Below are 15,078 nucleotides of genomic sequence, written 5' to 3'. Positions count from 1 at the left end.
ACTGAAGCAATGAACAGCCAAAACTATCTCAAGCCTCCAAAGGCCCCACCTCCTGTTTTTGGCTCACATGTATATGTCCTCTCAGAATTTGTTCAAGGATGTTTTTCAGCTGATTAATAACCAGTCTCCCCCACATGGTGGTTCGACTTCTGAGGGGATAAACATCACCTGCTCTCTCACAAGTCTTTTTCTCATCCCCCACTTGTGATCCAAAGAAAAAACATGTTTATCTCTCCTTCAAGTCACTTCTTCGTTGCTTACTTATGAATGCTGTGGAGAGAAACGACACCACACCTGTCTGTAAAGACAAGGCAGAAGCTCAAGAGGTTATGATGTAACTTAGGCTCTAAGGAAAGCAGCCCTGGCCCTCCCCACATGTACATGCTATTTACAATGGCTTCATGGGGACGTTTGGGATTTTATTCATTTTCCAGTTTAAGAGACAGGCTCTCATAACGTAGCACAGGCTGCCCTGGAACTCGCTATGTAGCCCTGGCTCTGCCATGTGGAAGTGAGTTTTGCCTGCCCAGTGTATGAAGTCACATTCAGGGTTCTGGAGTCTTCTGTTGTATTTCCAAAACAACTAAAGCTGTCCCCATCTCTTCTTATTACTGCACAGTCACTGTTGCTAGAGGGGTAGGTAAAGCCTAAAATTCTAGGCAGCGGCTTCCTGTACAACAAACTCGTTCAAAGTCCGCACGGGGGAGGCAGCAAGGGCTCCACAATGCCCTCCTCCCCTGTGACCTTTGGCAGTTTGGAAGATGGCCAGAAGCAGGCACGGATGGACCAGACTTTGGAAGCTGGAGCCCGGCCCCCGTGTCATCATGAGCAGAGTGCTCTGTGTGCTTGGCTACCATGGAGGAGGGTTAGGTTCGCTGTTGCAATGCTGCGTGAGCTCTGCTGTGAAGGAGCTGCCTGAGTCAACAGGGCCAGGCAGCACAGCTGCTGGAGCTGACGCGTCCCATCTGCAGAGGGCAAGGCTCAGCTCTCACTGCTCCCCACCCTGCCCTAATACACATTCAACCCTGGGGGAGTCCTCTGCTCATTGTCATGTTTCTGGATCATTTCAAAAGGCCAGATGCCATGGATACCATTGCACACACCATAGGAATTAGCCAATGCATAATATACAGGGCACTGGGCCATATGTGATGTGGCAAAATTACCATTACCAGACAGTTCCCTGCGGTGTGCACTGTGGGAGGCATGGAGAACCTGATGAGCTGGGTTTAGGCTGGTTTTGGACAGGAGGATGAAAAATACACATAGAGAAAAATCTACATTGGGAACATATTGTGTCGGAATAGAACTGATTTCCCCCTATGAATAGGATGTATCGCTCATAACAACAGCACCTAACTTACTCCATGTAAGGTGGACTTTTCTGCCACGATGGGCAGGCGCCACTGCTGTGCTCTGCGGTGCGAGTCATTGAAAACGGGTGTTCGCATATGTGAAATGGGGCCATTGCAGCTGGGAGACTAGTTTTGTATTGATTTCTTTAAATTGAAATATAGTAGCCATCTTGGGCTGGCGGCAGCCATGGCGGTGTGGCTTTGTGTCACCGGGTCACCAGTGTTGATCAGAAGTCAGCTGCTGTTGCTGGTACTCTCTGTGATTGTGACTTAGCTACTTTCAGCTGGACCTGGGGTTGTAGGACTGCCGCTCTAGTTTACTCAGGAAGCTGAGACAGAAGAGAGTGTCACAAGTTTAAGGCCTGCCTTAGTTACAAAGTGAGTTCAAGGCCAGCTTGGGTGATTTAGGAAGACCCTGTCTCAATGAACAAAACCAAATAAAACAAAAAGGCTATAGTTTAATGGTATTGTACTTGCCTAGCATGTGTGAGACATTCAGTTCAGCCCCAAACACTACGACACACACACACACACACACACACACACACACACACACACACACACACACGATACTGTGGTGCGGATTGAAGTACACACATGACCATTTCTACGAATCTAGAGATACTAAGAACTGACTGCTTTCTTGTACTTCTTAAGATAGACAGTCTTGCTGGGACCCAGATGTGTTACAGAGCACTGAGGTTCTGGGCCTTGGCCTGTGAGTAGTAGGTGTGGGACCCAGGCTCTTCGTGGTGGGGGTCTGAAGGCTATGCTTAGGCCAGAGAAGTAACCTGTGTTTCCTCAGCCTTCAGGTCGCTTTGGCTCAGCTTTGGCCGTGCTGGACTTCAACAAGGATGGGCTGCCAGACCTGGCTGTGGGTGCTCCCTCCGTGGGCTCAGGGCAGCTCACCTACAATGTAAGGCTGGGAGGAGGACAGAGGTGGGAGGGGCCAGGGCTGGGAGCAGTGTGCCTGGCAGGGAGGTGACCGGAACTGAATGGGGGCATGTGACTACAGATAGGGAGGCAGGGATAAAAAATGGCCTCCCCCTTTTCTTTCTGTTTTGGGGGCTCTCTTAAATCTCATGGAAGTGAAGGTTTAAAAGAAACATAGCTAGGCATGGTGATACATGCCAGTCATCCTTGCCAGGAGGCTGAAGCAGGGGGATTGCCATGAGTTCAAGGCCAGCCTGGCCTACACAGTGCCAGGCCAGCATGGAATAAATGCACAGCAAAACCTTGTGTTAAACAATGATAAACTCCAGTTTCTAGACTGTGCTTCTGAGAATAGTGAGGCCTCTCTGCTTTGCTGTCGTTTAGGATTTATTGTTGTCAGTACCATGAAAGCATTATGGTTTGTTGCTGTTTGTGCTTACCTAGGGCTCAGTGTATGTCTACTACGGTTCCCAGGAAGGGAGGCTGTCTTCCTTCCCTAACATCACCATCTCCTGCAAGGTATGCTACAGCCTTCTGTCAGGGCCTTAGCTGCTGCCCTATGGCCTCTGGGGATAATGGATGGTGATGATGCCTGGGGATGATGGTAGATGATGTGGCTGCCTCTAGGGATGACGGGTCATGCTTTCCTATTTCCCTCCTAAGGATACCTACTGTAACTTGGGCTGGACCCTCCTGGCAGCAGATGCAGATGGAGACGGCCACCCGGATCTGGTGATCGGCTCACCTTTCGCCCCAGGTGGAGGAAAGCAGAGAGGGATCGTGGCTGCCTTCTATTCACACCCCGGACAGAGTGACAAAGGTAGAAGCTGGTGTGGGAAGGGGCAGGGGTCACAGCTTGACTGTGGCTGCCATGGCATCTCTTACATGTGTCCTTTTCCTGAATGTGCTATAATGCCCCACTGGCAAAAGGTGGGGACAGGAATGCCAATGAGGGCAGGTGAGGGGGCTCAGTGGGTATGTGGCTTGCCGCTAGGCCTCACAACCTGACTTTGATCTCCAGAATCCATAGGTAGCGGGAGAGAACAGTCTCCCAAGGAAATGTTCTTTGACTTCTACATGCATGTCATGGCATGTGGGTTCTTGAACACACCCCACCCTACCCCACCCCCACATACTCCATAAATAAATGTTTAATAAATAATAATCTCTGTGTACACAAAAGGCCACCTAGTTTCTTGATCCAGATACAAAAGGGGACAAGAGGTTATTCTTAGAGCTTCAAAGAGTAACAGAAACGCTGTGAACCCTGAGGACCAAAGCCACCCCAGTTGCTCCAAGTGCCCTGAGAGGGGCTTTTCCAGATAGCATCCTTCCCCTTTAGAAATAAGCTCCAGAAACACACTTCTTGTTTCAAGTGTGGCATCTACTTCTAATGCTGGGGTCCTGGGATCCATATATGGCAAAAGGTTCTGGCAAAATCTCACAAGGGACCTGGTTCTCATACATTCATAAACAGGACCCAGTCCTCTTCTTGCAGGTCCTCCCTCATAAAGGGAATAGGTACCACTCATTCATTCATGGAGGGGTCTGTTTTTGTTTAATATGTGTAACTACATATAGGTAAGGATGACCTTGAACTAGATCCTTCTGCCTCCACATGCCAAGTTCTGAGATTATAGATGTGCACAGCATGCCTGTAACACGCCTTTGCTTGTTTCTTTCCTGTTCATGTATTGGGACTGGGTTTCACTGATCGATGATTGACTGGGTGGTTGATGGAGAATGTTTTCTTCAGAAACACTCACTGTGGAGGAAGCTGATTGGAAGGTGAGCGGTGAGGAGGACTTCTCTTGGTTTGGATACTCCCTTCATGGGGTCACAGTGACAAACCGAACCCTGTTGCTGGTCGGGGGCCCAACCTGGCAGAATGCCAGCAGGTCAGTGTGGACAGTGGGATGGGGGGTGGGGGAGACAACCCACATAGGTGCAGTGCCAGCTGTGTGGGGTCTCAGTAAGTGAGGGATGCAAAGGAAGGGGCGAACAGCTGTTGGCCTCAGAAGGAGCATCTTCAGCCCTGGAGGGAAGTCACGGACTTTTCATCTTAGAAGCTACAGGTGGTCAGTGCACTGGCTTGTGAGAATCAGCACACCAAATGCCTCACCTGAGGTGATTAAACACAGACTTATTTCATCTTCCTGTTCTGGAAGCTAGAGGTCCCAGATCAAAGTGTAGCCAGGGTTCCGCCTGTTCGGCTTATAGACAGTCATCGCTGCAAGACAGCTCTCTTCTGAGGAAATAAGAAACAGCTTCTTCTTTTGAAAAGTCTTTGCACACAAGGGCCCTCAGAGGCCAGAAAAGGGATCCCCTGGAACTGGAGTTACAGCCAGTTGTGAGCCACCATGTGGGTGCTGGGAATCAAACCCCAGTCCTCTGGAGGAACCATCAGTGCTCTTAACAGCTCAGCTATCACCGGCACCAGAAATAGTTTATTCTTGAGCCAAAAATGAGTGACTGGGACGTGGGAACAGAGATTCGGGTTGTGCAAATAACATGTTTTAATGCAGAAATGGTTTCATGAAATTATTTTAGTTACACAACAAAAGAATGTAAGAAGCCAAAGCACTTTCCCCCAAGATGCATTGGTGGAAACAACAGTTAGGTGGGTTACAGGAACTTCAGATATCTCCACCTGCTTCAGAGGCTCTCTGACGACACCCTTAGCCACAGGGTCAGTGGGGCACAGCTGTCTATGGCTTCCAAAGGGTTTTGACTGAGTTACTGAGATGCCAGGTCAGACACAGAGACGGCCAGGGAGTGGAAGATATTAAGGGAACCAAAGAAAGCCCAAGGCCACTTGACTCGGTCTGCAATACTACAACAGTCAGGAGGCAAGGCAATCATTTGGCCATGGAGATACCAAATGGGGTGGATTCCCTGACGTCTGCCCTGGGAACGTCATACACCCCGGTCTGTGTACGGATCTGTTCTTTATAAGGACTAAGTCATTTGATTGTGGCTTTCTCCAGTGTTCCCCTTCTTGCTTGGTGACCCCTTTAAAAAGGCACTGTCTGTCATACAGTCTGATTCTCAAGTCTGGCAGGCAGGACTTCCTCCTAGGGACACCAGCACTGGGTGCAATTCAACCACTGGTCGTAGGCATCCCTCCTCTTGCTGTGGTGGGGATGCAGAAGGGATGATGTGAAGAATGGGAGCCTCCATGTCAGGGAGATTAACTTCATAGGAGCCAATGCCTGCAGTTCAGGAGCGCAGGAGAGAGCCCAAGGGTCTGCATGGCGGTGTGAGGCTCAGCTCTTCTCCTGGCCATTGGTTGCCATTGTGTTCTCCCCAGGATGGCACGCTCAAGCCACAAGAATCACGAGAAAAGCAGTCTGGGAAGGGTGTATGGCTATCATCCCCCAAACTACCAGACTGCGTTCACTATCTCAGGAGATAAGGTACCAACCGCAGCCTCCCTCTCCAAGACCCGCTGGGGTGAACTCGGTTGATTGGTAATGATCAATTGTTCTTTGCAGGCGATGGGAAAGCTGGGCACCTCCCTGTCAAGTGGCAACGTGAGGGTGAACGGGACCCTAACACAAGTGCTGCTGGTTGGTGCCCCTACTCATGGTAGGTCACCCACATTCCATGAGGCTCTTTGGCCATATTGTCTTGACAGAAAGTCATGTGAACGTGCCAGGAACAAGTGGACTTACATATTTCCTGTTTAAAAATTCATGAATAGCAAGCTGTGCCCCTTTGGAGTAGCCACTCACCCTCTCCGAACTTCTCTACCATCGTCTACAAAATATCTATAGTATTTATTTCTAAAGTTATGGCATGAACGTGAGTCTGAAGCCCCCACACCACTGCCCCCAGAGCTAGAGATGTTTAGTTCTGTTTCTGTTTGTTACTGAGACACTGTTTAGCCCAGGCTCACCAGAAGCTTGGGATTGACTCTGCTGGTCCCCACTCCTGCAGGCCAGGCAGAGGCAGGAGGATCAGGAATTCAAGGGCAGCCTCTGCCACACAGTGAGTCTGAACGTAGCCTGGGCTACATGAGACTTCCTCAACAAACAAATGCCAAAAGTTACAGGGCAGTCAGATGACTCGGTGGTTAGAACACTGGCTGCTCTCTAAGCACCCGTGCCACGTGGCCCCCAATTGCCTGTAACTCCAGCTACAGGGGATCTAATGGTCCTTCTGGCTCCTGTGGGTATTCACTCATGCACACGAGACACACATACACAGAATAAATATTTTAAAAGCTTTACTCATATTTAAAAATTATTTTTATTATTTTTTAAATGTTAGTTTTGGGGTAGTCAAGTCCTTTAATAATGCTGGCCACTTAAGGGATGTGGAGGGTGGGATGGGTGATCTACCAGCAATTTCTTTGTGTATTTTTCATTAACTAAAAATGTGTATTTCTATCTTATTGTAAGCATGTTCTATGCCAAATATAAAAAATATGATACTTCTTACATGTACTGCACCTGCCACAGTCCTTTGAGGGAAGCTGGCGGGTACCACTTTGACATTGTTCTAGAGGAAGGGCTGAGCCTTCTTAGGCACAGAAGGCAGAGCCAGTGTCCCTGAGACCCTCCCTGCATAGTGCCCCAGACTATTCTTCAGAACGACTGCTTCCTGTAAGAGGGGGAGAGACTTGACTGGGAAGCGTGTTTCGAGCAAAGGCCTGGCTGCGGTCACTGCGCGATTAGGGACAGGACAGTGTGAGAACACGTCACAGTTGACGTACACATGCCTGAGGCACGGATGGGCACTGCTGGGATCCTGTCCTCACTCTTATGATGCTAGGAGGGCCTTGTGGCTTGTTTCAGATGACGTGTCTAAAATGGCATTCCTAACCATGACCCTGCACCAGGGAGGAGCCAGTCGGATGTACGAGCTAGGCCCCAAGAAGACACAGCCTCCCCTGCTCAGCACCTTCAGCGGAGATCGGCGCTTTTCTCGATTTGGTAGCGTGCTACACCTGACCGACCTGGACGATGATGGCTTAGGTAAGGTCAGGACTGTGACTTCAGCTACTCAATGGACCCGTGTCCCAGTTAGATGGGCAAGGCTCTGCCCTCTGGCTGACAGTCCAGTGGCCCAGGGACAAAGCCTCTCACAGTCTAGGTTTGCTTCCAACTCCTCAGGCAGCCAAGGCTTTCCACTACAGATCCTCCTGCCTTTCTCTTTCCCGAGTGCCGGCACTACATGCATGTGCCACGCCTGGCTGCAAAGGCTTCTGACAGACCCGAACTTAGACACACAGCAACAAGCTGCACTTCCTAAGTGGGAGAGTCACCCGGCCATTATTGATGGGTGACAAGGGGGGAAACAAAGGCCTTTAGCTGGCTTTGGAGGCAGCTATGGCCGACTGTAGGCCGTGCTGATTACTTGTGTGTGTGGGGGTAGGCTCAGGATCCAGTGGTGCAGGAGGCAGGCTGATGGGAGTCTAATGCCTCCTTCCACTTTTTGTTAACAGATGAAATCATCATGGCTGCCCCACTGAGGATAACTGACATCACTTCTGGACTGCTTGGGGGAGAAGATGGGCGAGTGTACATTTATAACGGCAAGCATACTTCCCTAGGTGACATGACAGGCAAATGCAAGTCCTGGATGACTCCATGTCCAGAAGAGAAGGTAAAGGTGGGCTACGGATCCCACGACAGGGTTGGTCCTGTGCTTAGTCACCTGCTGGGAGTGAGCTGCCCAGCCACCGTGTGCTTACAGCTGTGCTGGTGCCTCTGGAGCTGGAAGCCCAGTTGGACTTGGTTCTTGTTCACAGCTGGCCAGGGCCTTACTAGATTTCTGGGGCAGAGGCTAACAGCAGTTCTGGCCACACTAGAGTTTCACTAAAACCTACAGCCTTTTTTTTCATTTATTGCTTTGTGTTAGTCCTTTCTCTGATGGGTTTCCATATGTTCCCAAACATTTAACTTGGTTGTTGTTGTTATTATTATTATTATTATCTTTCTTAAATTTAAAAATTAAGGTGTAGTGCCACATGCCTTTGATCCCAGCACCCAGGATGCAGAGGCATTTGGGTCTCTGTGAGTTTGAGGCCAGCCTGGTCTACATAGTGAGTTCTCTGTCAGGGCTACAAAGGTAGACTCTGTCTCAAAAACAAACAAATTTATTTTTTAAATTGCAAAATGAATGACAGTTTGGTGTGAAAGATGTACACAATGCAGAAACACAAAGAACATTAAAACTAACCCACTTAGAATTCTACTCTACATAGCTTCCCCTGTTAGTCAGAGTGTACATTCATCTAGTATTTTCTACAATTTGAAATGTTAGTCTTGTGGGGACTGGGGAGGGCAGGGTCTTGCTATGTAGTCCAGTCTGGCCTAGAACTTGTAATAGTCCCCTTGCCTCTGTTTCACTAGTGCAGGGATTACGGGCCAGCAGTACCATGTCCTATTTGGTGTGCACACAGTAAGTGCTGTGTGTGTAGCAGGACCCACATCAAAACTATGAAGCCACTTTGATGGCAATGACAGACAAAAGACCCGCAGGACAGAAGGCTTCTGTCCAAGTCACATTGCAAATGGCAGCCAGAGACCTGAGCTAAGACCTGTTTCTAAAACTTGTTAAACAACGTGATCATATCATGCCTGATTTTGTTCACAATTTTTAACTTTTTTTTTAAGGTAGAGTCCAGGCTGGCCTCGAACTCCTGATCTTCCCACTTCTACCTCCCAAGTGCTGGGTTTTAATCAATGGGAGGCAAGTTGAGCATCCTCAGTCTGCAATCTGAGATGCTGCAGAAGCAAAGGCTTCCTGAGATTTGACCTGATGTTGCAAATGGAGACTCTACAGTGGGAGACTGGTCTCATGTATAGACCTATGAGGCTGGGGGCCTGATAATGTCATCTCCTGTTTAGTCTCAGACCCATCCCCTGGAGATCTCACTATGTATCTATAAACACTCCGCAATCAGAAGGATCCCAAATCCAAACTTCCAGACACAGGAGAGCATTACGGGAATGCTGTTGGGCCAGCGAGGGGGCTAGGGTGAAAATATACCTGCTGCCTGCCAAACCTGAGGGCCTAGGACCCACATGGTAGGAGGGAACCTACTCCCAAAAGTTGCCCTCCGATTTCCAAATGCATGCTTTGGCACAAGTGTGTGCACACACAATGCAAATAAAATAAATGACTTAAAAAACCAAAAACAAAACCCAGATAGCACTTTATGGAAAAATTGTACACACCGTTCCAGAGGAATCTGAATATGTGGTAATGGCGGTCATCTTAGCACCCCAGGCGTAGAGGCAGGGGGATCAGTAAGTTCGAACAGCCTTGGCTATGCAGTGAGTGTGTGACCATCCTGGATTACATGAGATCTTGCTGAGATGGAGTGGGGGTGAGGTTCTATTACCTGCCAACATTTTCATCTTTGAGTAAATCCAGTGAACTGACCATCCTGAAGTGGCGATCCTTAGTCGCTTTGGCCGATTCTATTATAAACAGTAGGGCAAACACTTCCATGTACACGACTTCATACAGTGGACTATGTCTTAGGACCTAAGTGCCTCTAAATAGGATTTTTAGAGTTGAAGGACATACTTGTATGGATCTGGAAACATTGAAATGTGAGCACTCGGGAGGCAGAGGCAGGCGGATCGCTGTGAGTTCGAGCCCAGCCTGGTCTACAAAGTGAGTCCAGGACAGCCAAGGCTACACAGAGAGATCCTGTCTCAAAAAACCAAAAAAAAAAAAAAAAAAAAAAAAAAAAAAAAAAAGAAATGTGAGCATGAAGTGGTCAGACTGGCTCAAAGCCTCAGACGATTAGTAATTATGTAACCATGCTAATAGTCGCCCCCTGTTCTGTTCTTTTTCTCCAGGCACAGCACGTACTCATTTCTCCTGAGGTAAGTACCCTGAGGTCTGACACCCTGGCCCCTGGCCCCTAGTACTTACTTTAACTGCTGAACAACCATGATGTGTGTGTGTTTTACAGGCAAGTTCAAGGTTCGGGAGCTCGCTGGCCTCTGTGCGGTCTAAGGAAAGGGTGAGTACAGGACCTGCACTTTGACAACAGATCTGATAATCTCTTCTTAAAGGAACGCATGAACTCACCACCAATAAGTTCATGTCCCCAACTCTGCAGCAGGGCTTAGAAGAAGACAGCTGGTGGGCCAACTATATTTGACTTTTTAAATAGTTGAAATAAGACAAGAAAACAAAGAACATTTCCTGACATGAAATTTTAAAGAATTTCGAATTTCCAGGTCCATGCCTCAAAGGTGTTTGTTATATGGTGCTGAAGGGCTCAGCTTGACACCTTCCACACGCTCACTCATTCTTGATCTGTCTACAGCTGCTGACACATTGTCTGAGGTTCTGAGACTCATGTCTCACGTAGCCTAAGATACCATCCGGCCTTTTAGGACATGTGAGCTGATCATTTGCTATGGCACTGTCAAAACTGCCAGTTTTTAAATGCTTGTTTTGTGTGTGCTACATATATGTTCAGGTGCCACAGTACTCTTGGGGTGATCAGAGGACCACATGAGAACATTAGTTCCTTCCTCCACCATTTGGGTCCCAGAGACCAAATTCAGGCTGTCAGGCAGGGCACAACCTGATGAGTGAATCCTGGCTGCCCTGTCAATCTTTAAATGAGTCCAGACTAGAGGTTCCTCATGCTGTGGTGACCCTCAACCATAAAATTATTTTATTGCTACTTCAAAACTGTAATTTTGGTACTGTTATGAACTGCAATGTAAATATCTATGTTTTCTGATGGTCTTAGGCAACCCTGGTGAAAGGGTCATTCAATCCCCAAAGAGGTCACAACCCACAGGTTGAGAACTGGTGGTCTCGGCAGACCTACACACCATTGCTGTATTTTTATGCACTTTTACTTCCTCTCAAATAAGTACACAGAACCACTTAATACTTCTCAATAGCTACACAATACTTTATTATCTGGATACTCCATAATTCAGTTCAATTATATTTGTTATTTCCTTTTTTTTTAAACCTATTACAGAGAGTGCTGTAGTGAGCATTCTTGCATCTGTATTTTTACAAAATTCTGCAAATATCCTTATAGGCGAGAAGCACAGCAATGGGACTGTTAAAGGAGACACCATTTAATATTACACTTTAATAAATATAGATTTAATATATTTAAATATATTAATATATACTACTAAAGAGCCAGGTGTGGAAGCTGATGCCTGTAAATCCAGCACTTGGAAAGCTGAGGTAGGAGTCTGAAGCCAGCCTGGGACTCAAGAGTTCCAAGTTAGCCAGGGCTGGAGTGAGAGCCTGCCTCAAAACAAACCACTACAGCCCTCACTTAGGATGTGGCACTGTAGACTGTACTAGGCTATGAACATAAACACAGGATGTCACTGCTCTTGAAGACACACAGGGAAGGTAGGACTGTGACAGTAGCACAGGACTAAAGGTTAGGAGGAGTGATCACAGAGGTTTCCGTACGTACGTACGTGAAGATGGCAGTCTGGCAAGGCTAGGGAGGTGCTGAGGACACAGGTCCTGCTTGGAAGACTCAGAGTGAAACTGCCCTCTGGTGGCCACCAGTTCTCACTGACACAGACATGCCTGATGCAACTTTAGGGTTAAGCTACTAGAAATAGCAGTTATTAAGCTTATGGAAGGATTCTCCAAAGGATACATTTGACTTCTACTTACTGTTTTATGCATTTTCAAAAAATTAGACATTATCAAGAGCATGGACCAAGGGCAGCGGTAACAAAGGTCAGCTGAAAGTACTAAACAGTTAATTCCAGGTTAACTTTCCTAAGTGCAGTTCACTGTGTCACTATTAACCCCTCACTGTCCCAGCTCACATCAGAGACTGGGGTGTTAAGGCTCAGCACCTATAAACCATCAGAGCAGACTTTTCCTGCGACCTGAGTCAGGGCTCCTAAGGCAGGCTTCCTTCCTGGGACTCGCACCTCGTGGACCATGGAGGAACTGCCCATGTCAGCTGGTGAGCCTCGGCGGGGTTAGCTGACCTGCTTCATTGGGCAGCTGTGAGGTAGATGGACAGTGAGACGGCCTGATCTCCCGCCTGCAGCTTAGGCGGAAGGATAAAATGTAGGGAAGGCATTGGACATCAATGTACAATGATGCAGGGCTAACAACAGTGGCTGTCTATGCGGGCCAGGGCCAGGAGGCCTTGCAGAACCTATGGGCCCCTAAGATGGCAAGCAGACAGGAAGGGTTAACTTTAGGGAGGAGTACGGTTTAACCAGGAAAAGGAAAAAAGCACATTTAGTAAGTCAGTTTCATAAATAAGGGAAGAGAAAAAACAACTCTCATTTTGTTTACTGCAAAGATTAATTTTCTCTGGGCTATTAGGTACCAGCAAGGGTTCCACCTGGGACTTGACACGTGCTAAGGGTCCAAAAACAGCGCTGCCATTATCATTTTGAAGTTGTTAGTAGTTTTAAAATTAAACCACCAAGACAAATGCCATAACCTGCTGTCTAAAATGCTGGCAGCCAGCACGATCAGCCACACTTCACTCACCAGCAAGGATCTAGAACAACTTTTGGCAATTACCAAAAAACAGATTTAACTGCTGTGAAGATTTTGCCATCACTAAACTGTTTCAGAACCTGTGACAGATTTTAAAGATAATTCGAAGGTAGGCCTGAGCCTGTCTGACGCAGCGGGAATACTGTGTGAAGGCAGCCCTATGCAATTCTCGTCATTCCGGATGCATGGTCCACATGGCCACAGCGAGGTTCTGAAATAAGCACGCACTTAGAGATTTCCCCTTTGTGTGTGTGAGATGGCGGGGCTGGGGACAACTTCCACAACAGTAGTGTTTGGAACTTAACAGATCTGAGAAAGTAGCAGATCCGGACAAAGGGAAAGACACGCAAGTTGGGGCTGTGGGGTCTGGCCAGCACTGCTCTCCTATGCGGCCTGAGCACAGCGTGATGTCCGCTTTATGGTGGGGATGTCACGAGCGCTGTCTCTATTGTGTCCTCCACAGAACCAAGTGGTTGTCGCTGCTGGAAGGAGTTCTTGGGGAGCCCGGCTCTCTGGGGCGCTGCATGTCTACACCCTCAACTCAGATTGAAGATGCTACCCTACTCTTCTATGGAGACCCTCTCCAGAGTGGACAAAGTAGTCCTTCAGAGGAGCTATGGTGAAGCCTGACAGAGGAGGGCCTCCTGGGACAGACACACTGACAGCCAGGCTACCTGGAAATGTGGCCAGCTATGTGTGGCCACCGGATGATGGGGAGGAGCAGGCACTTGGAGGTCATGTCCCCTCTAAAGCGCTTTTGCATCCTCTGCCCTGTAACAACTCTCTTCTTCTACTGGAACCTACTTCTCTCCTGCCTAGAAAGGCTGTGGTTAACTTTAACACTCTCCAGATAATTGCTCCTTTAAAGATCCTTCTTAGTGGTAGCTGCTCCTATTTGGACCTTAAATGTGCCCCCAAAGTCCCATGTTGAAGGCTTCGTCTCCAGCTCGAAGAGAGTGGAAACTCTGGAGTGGGACCTTGTTAGAGGAAGTTATGCCACTGGGGTGTGCCAGGACCCCAGGTCTTTCCTTGCCTGTTTCTCAGCTGCCACGAAACGAGCAGCTCACCGCTCCCATGACACACCGCTACCATGACACACCGTTACCATGACACACCGTTACCATGACACACCGTTACCATGACACACCGCTACCATGACACACCGCTACCATGACACACCGCTACCATGACACACCGCTACCATGACACACCGCTACCATGACACACCGCTACCATGACACACTGCTCCCTCTCCAGCTGCAGAGCAACAGGCCCCGAGCACCCTGGAGCAGACAAGGCTGACACTGTGAGCCACAATAAACATTTCCTCTTTTTAAGCTGCTTACCTTAGGTATTTTGTCAAAGCGATGGGCAGTGTGTACAGTGAAAGCACTGTGGGAAGGCGTGGAGAAAAGGGCCGCACACTGGTCCTCCCCGGTGAGGGTGTCTGTTCTTACATTGTATGTGGTGAAGGACAGTTGGGAAAACTAAAGTCTGCTGAGCTGTCTCATGTCTCACAGGAGTCTGTGGAGCAGGCAGGAGATGAACCTCACCCCTGTGTTTTTAAGCCTCACAGGATGGTAGGGCTTTGCTGTGCTAAGCTGCCAGCTCCATCAACAGAGCAGAAAGGAGTGGTGTGGTCTGAGCCCAGGGTGACTGCATGGGACCAGCAGTAGACCCAGGGGGAAGTGGGCTATGGCTTTACTGTTCTTGGGCTGTTCTTTAGGTGGCTTCTGTGTGCCAGCCCCACAGTGTGGCTGCAGGAGAAATTCACCAGGACTTAGACCTGCAAACAGTGACTGGCTGCTTCTGTGTCAGTCAAGGGAGAGGCTGTTCTTTCTGACCCTGGGAAATGATACCAAAATTAGAAGGAAATGGGTGACAAGCCCCACTCAGAGAGAGATTTTTCTGCCTAGAGAACGAGGAGAAACCAAAGAAAAGTAACTCCACTGTGACAACTCATAGTGGAGAAAGGGGGACAAGACACAAGCGCTCACCCCAGAAGGCACAGACTAGCTGCTCTGAGTGTGTGCTGTACAGCCCCCCTGAGGCACAGCAAGAAGTACACAAAGACACTGGTCTGTCCTTGGGTAGTAACTGGCGGTGCAGCCTATCAGAAGACCACTGCCAGCAGAAGACTTTTGGCTAATGATAGCAAATCAGCCCAAGGCCCTCACACAGCAGGCAGGGGCTCCCTAAGCCTGAGCTGATGTGCTAGCCCCACTAACTGACCAGAGCCTGTCTAAACATGACCATGGTTGGGCACAGAGCTTGTCTTTGGCTCAATGTCTGAACTTAG

The 15,078-nt window shown here is 48.5% G+C and overlaps 1 protein-coding gene across 5 annotated transcripts in view; it reads left to right on the top strand.

The window, feature by feature from the left end:
* GPLD1 (glycosylphosphatidylinositol specific phospholipase D1) overlaps positions 1-13,909 on the top strand; it is a 49,182-nt gene extending 35,273 nt beyond the window's left edge. For all 5 annotated transcript variants that reach the window (XM_084794046.1, XM_084794048.1, XM_084794049.1 and 2 more), the window contains 11 exons: positions 2,161-2,271; positions 2,733-2,807; positions 2,952-3,108; positions 4,045-4,186; positions 5,599-5,704; positions 5,783-5,876; positions 7,088-7,267; positions 7,738-7,898; positions 10,109-10,135; positions 10,225-10,275; positions 13,243-13,909. In XM_084794046.1, the coding sequence (XP_084650172.1) occupies positions 2,161-2,271; positions 2,733-2,807; positions 2,952-3,108; positions 4,045-4,186; positions 5,599-5,704; positions 5,783-5,876; positions 7,088-7,267; positions 7,738-7,898; positions 10,109-10,135; positions 10,225-10,275; positions 13,243-13,329 (1,191 nt within the window). In that variant the 3' untranslated portion in view covers positions 13,330-13,909. The remainder of the gene's footprint in view (positions 1-2,160; positions 2,272-2,732; positions 2,808-2,951; positions 3,109-4,044; positions 4,187-5,598; positions 5,705-5,782; positions 5,877-7,087; positions 7,268-7,737; positions 7,899-10,108; positions 10,136-10,224; positions 10,276-13,242) is intronic.
* Positions 13,910-15,078: the final 1,169 nt, after the last annotated feature.

Source organism: Acomys minous (genome assembly GCF_964271855.1).
Source record: "Acomys minous genome assembly, chromosome: 9".
Classification (NCBI taxonomy): domain Eukaryota; kingdom Metazoa; phylum Chordata; class Mammalia; order Rodentia; family Muridae; genus Acomys; species Acomys minous.
This window is presented reverse-complemented; position numbering and strand designations above follow the sequence as displayed.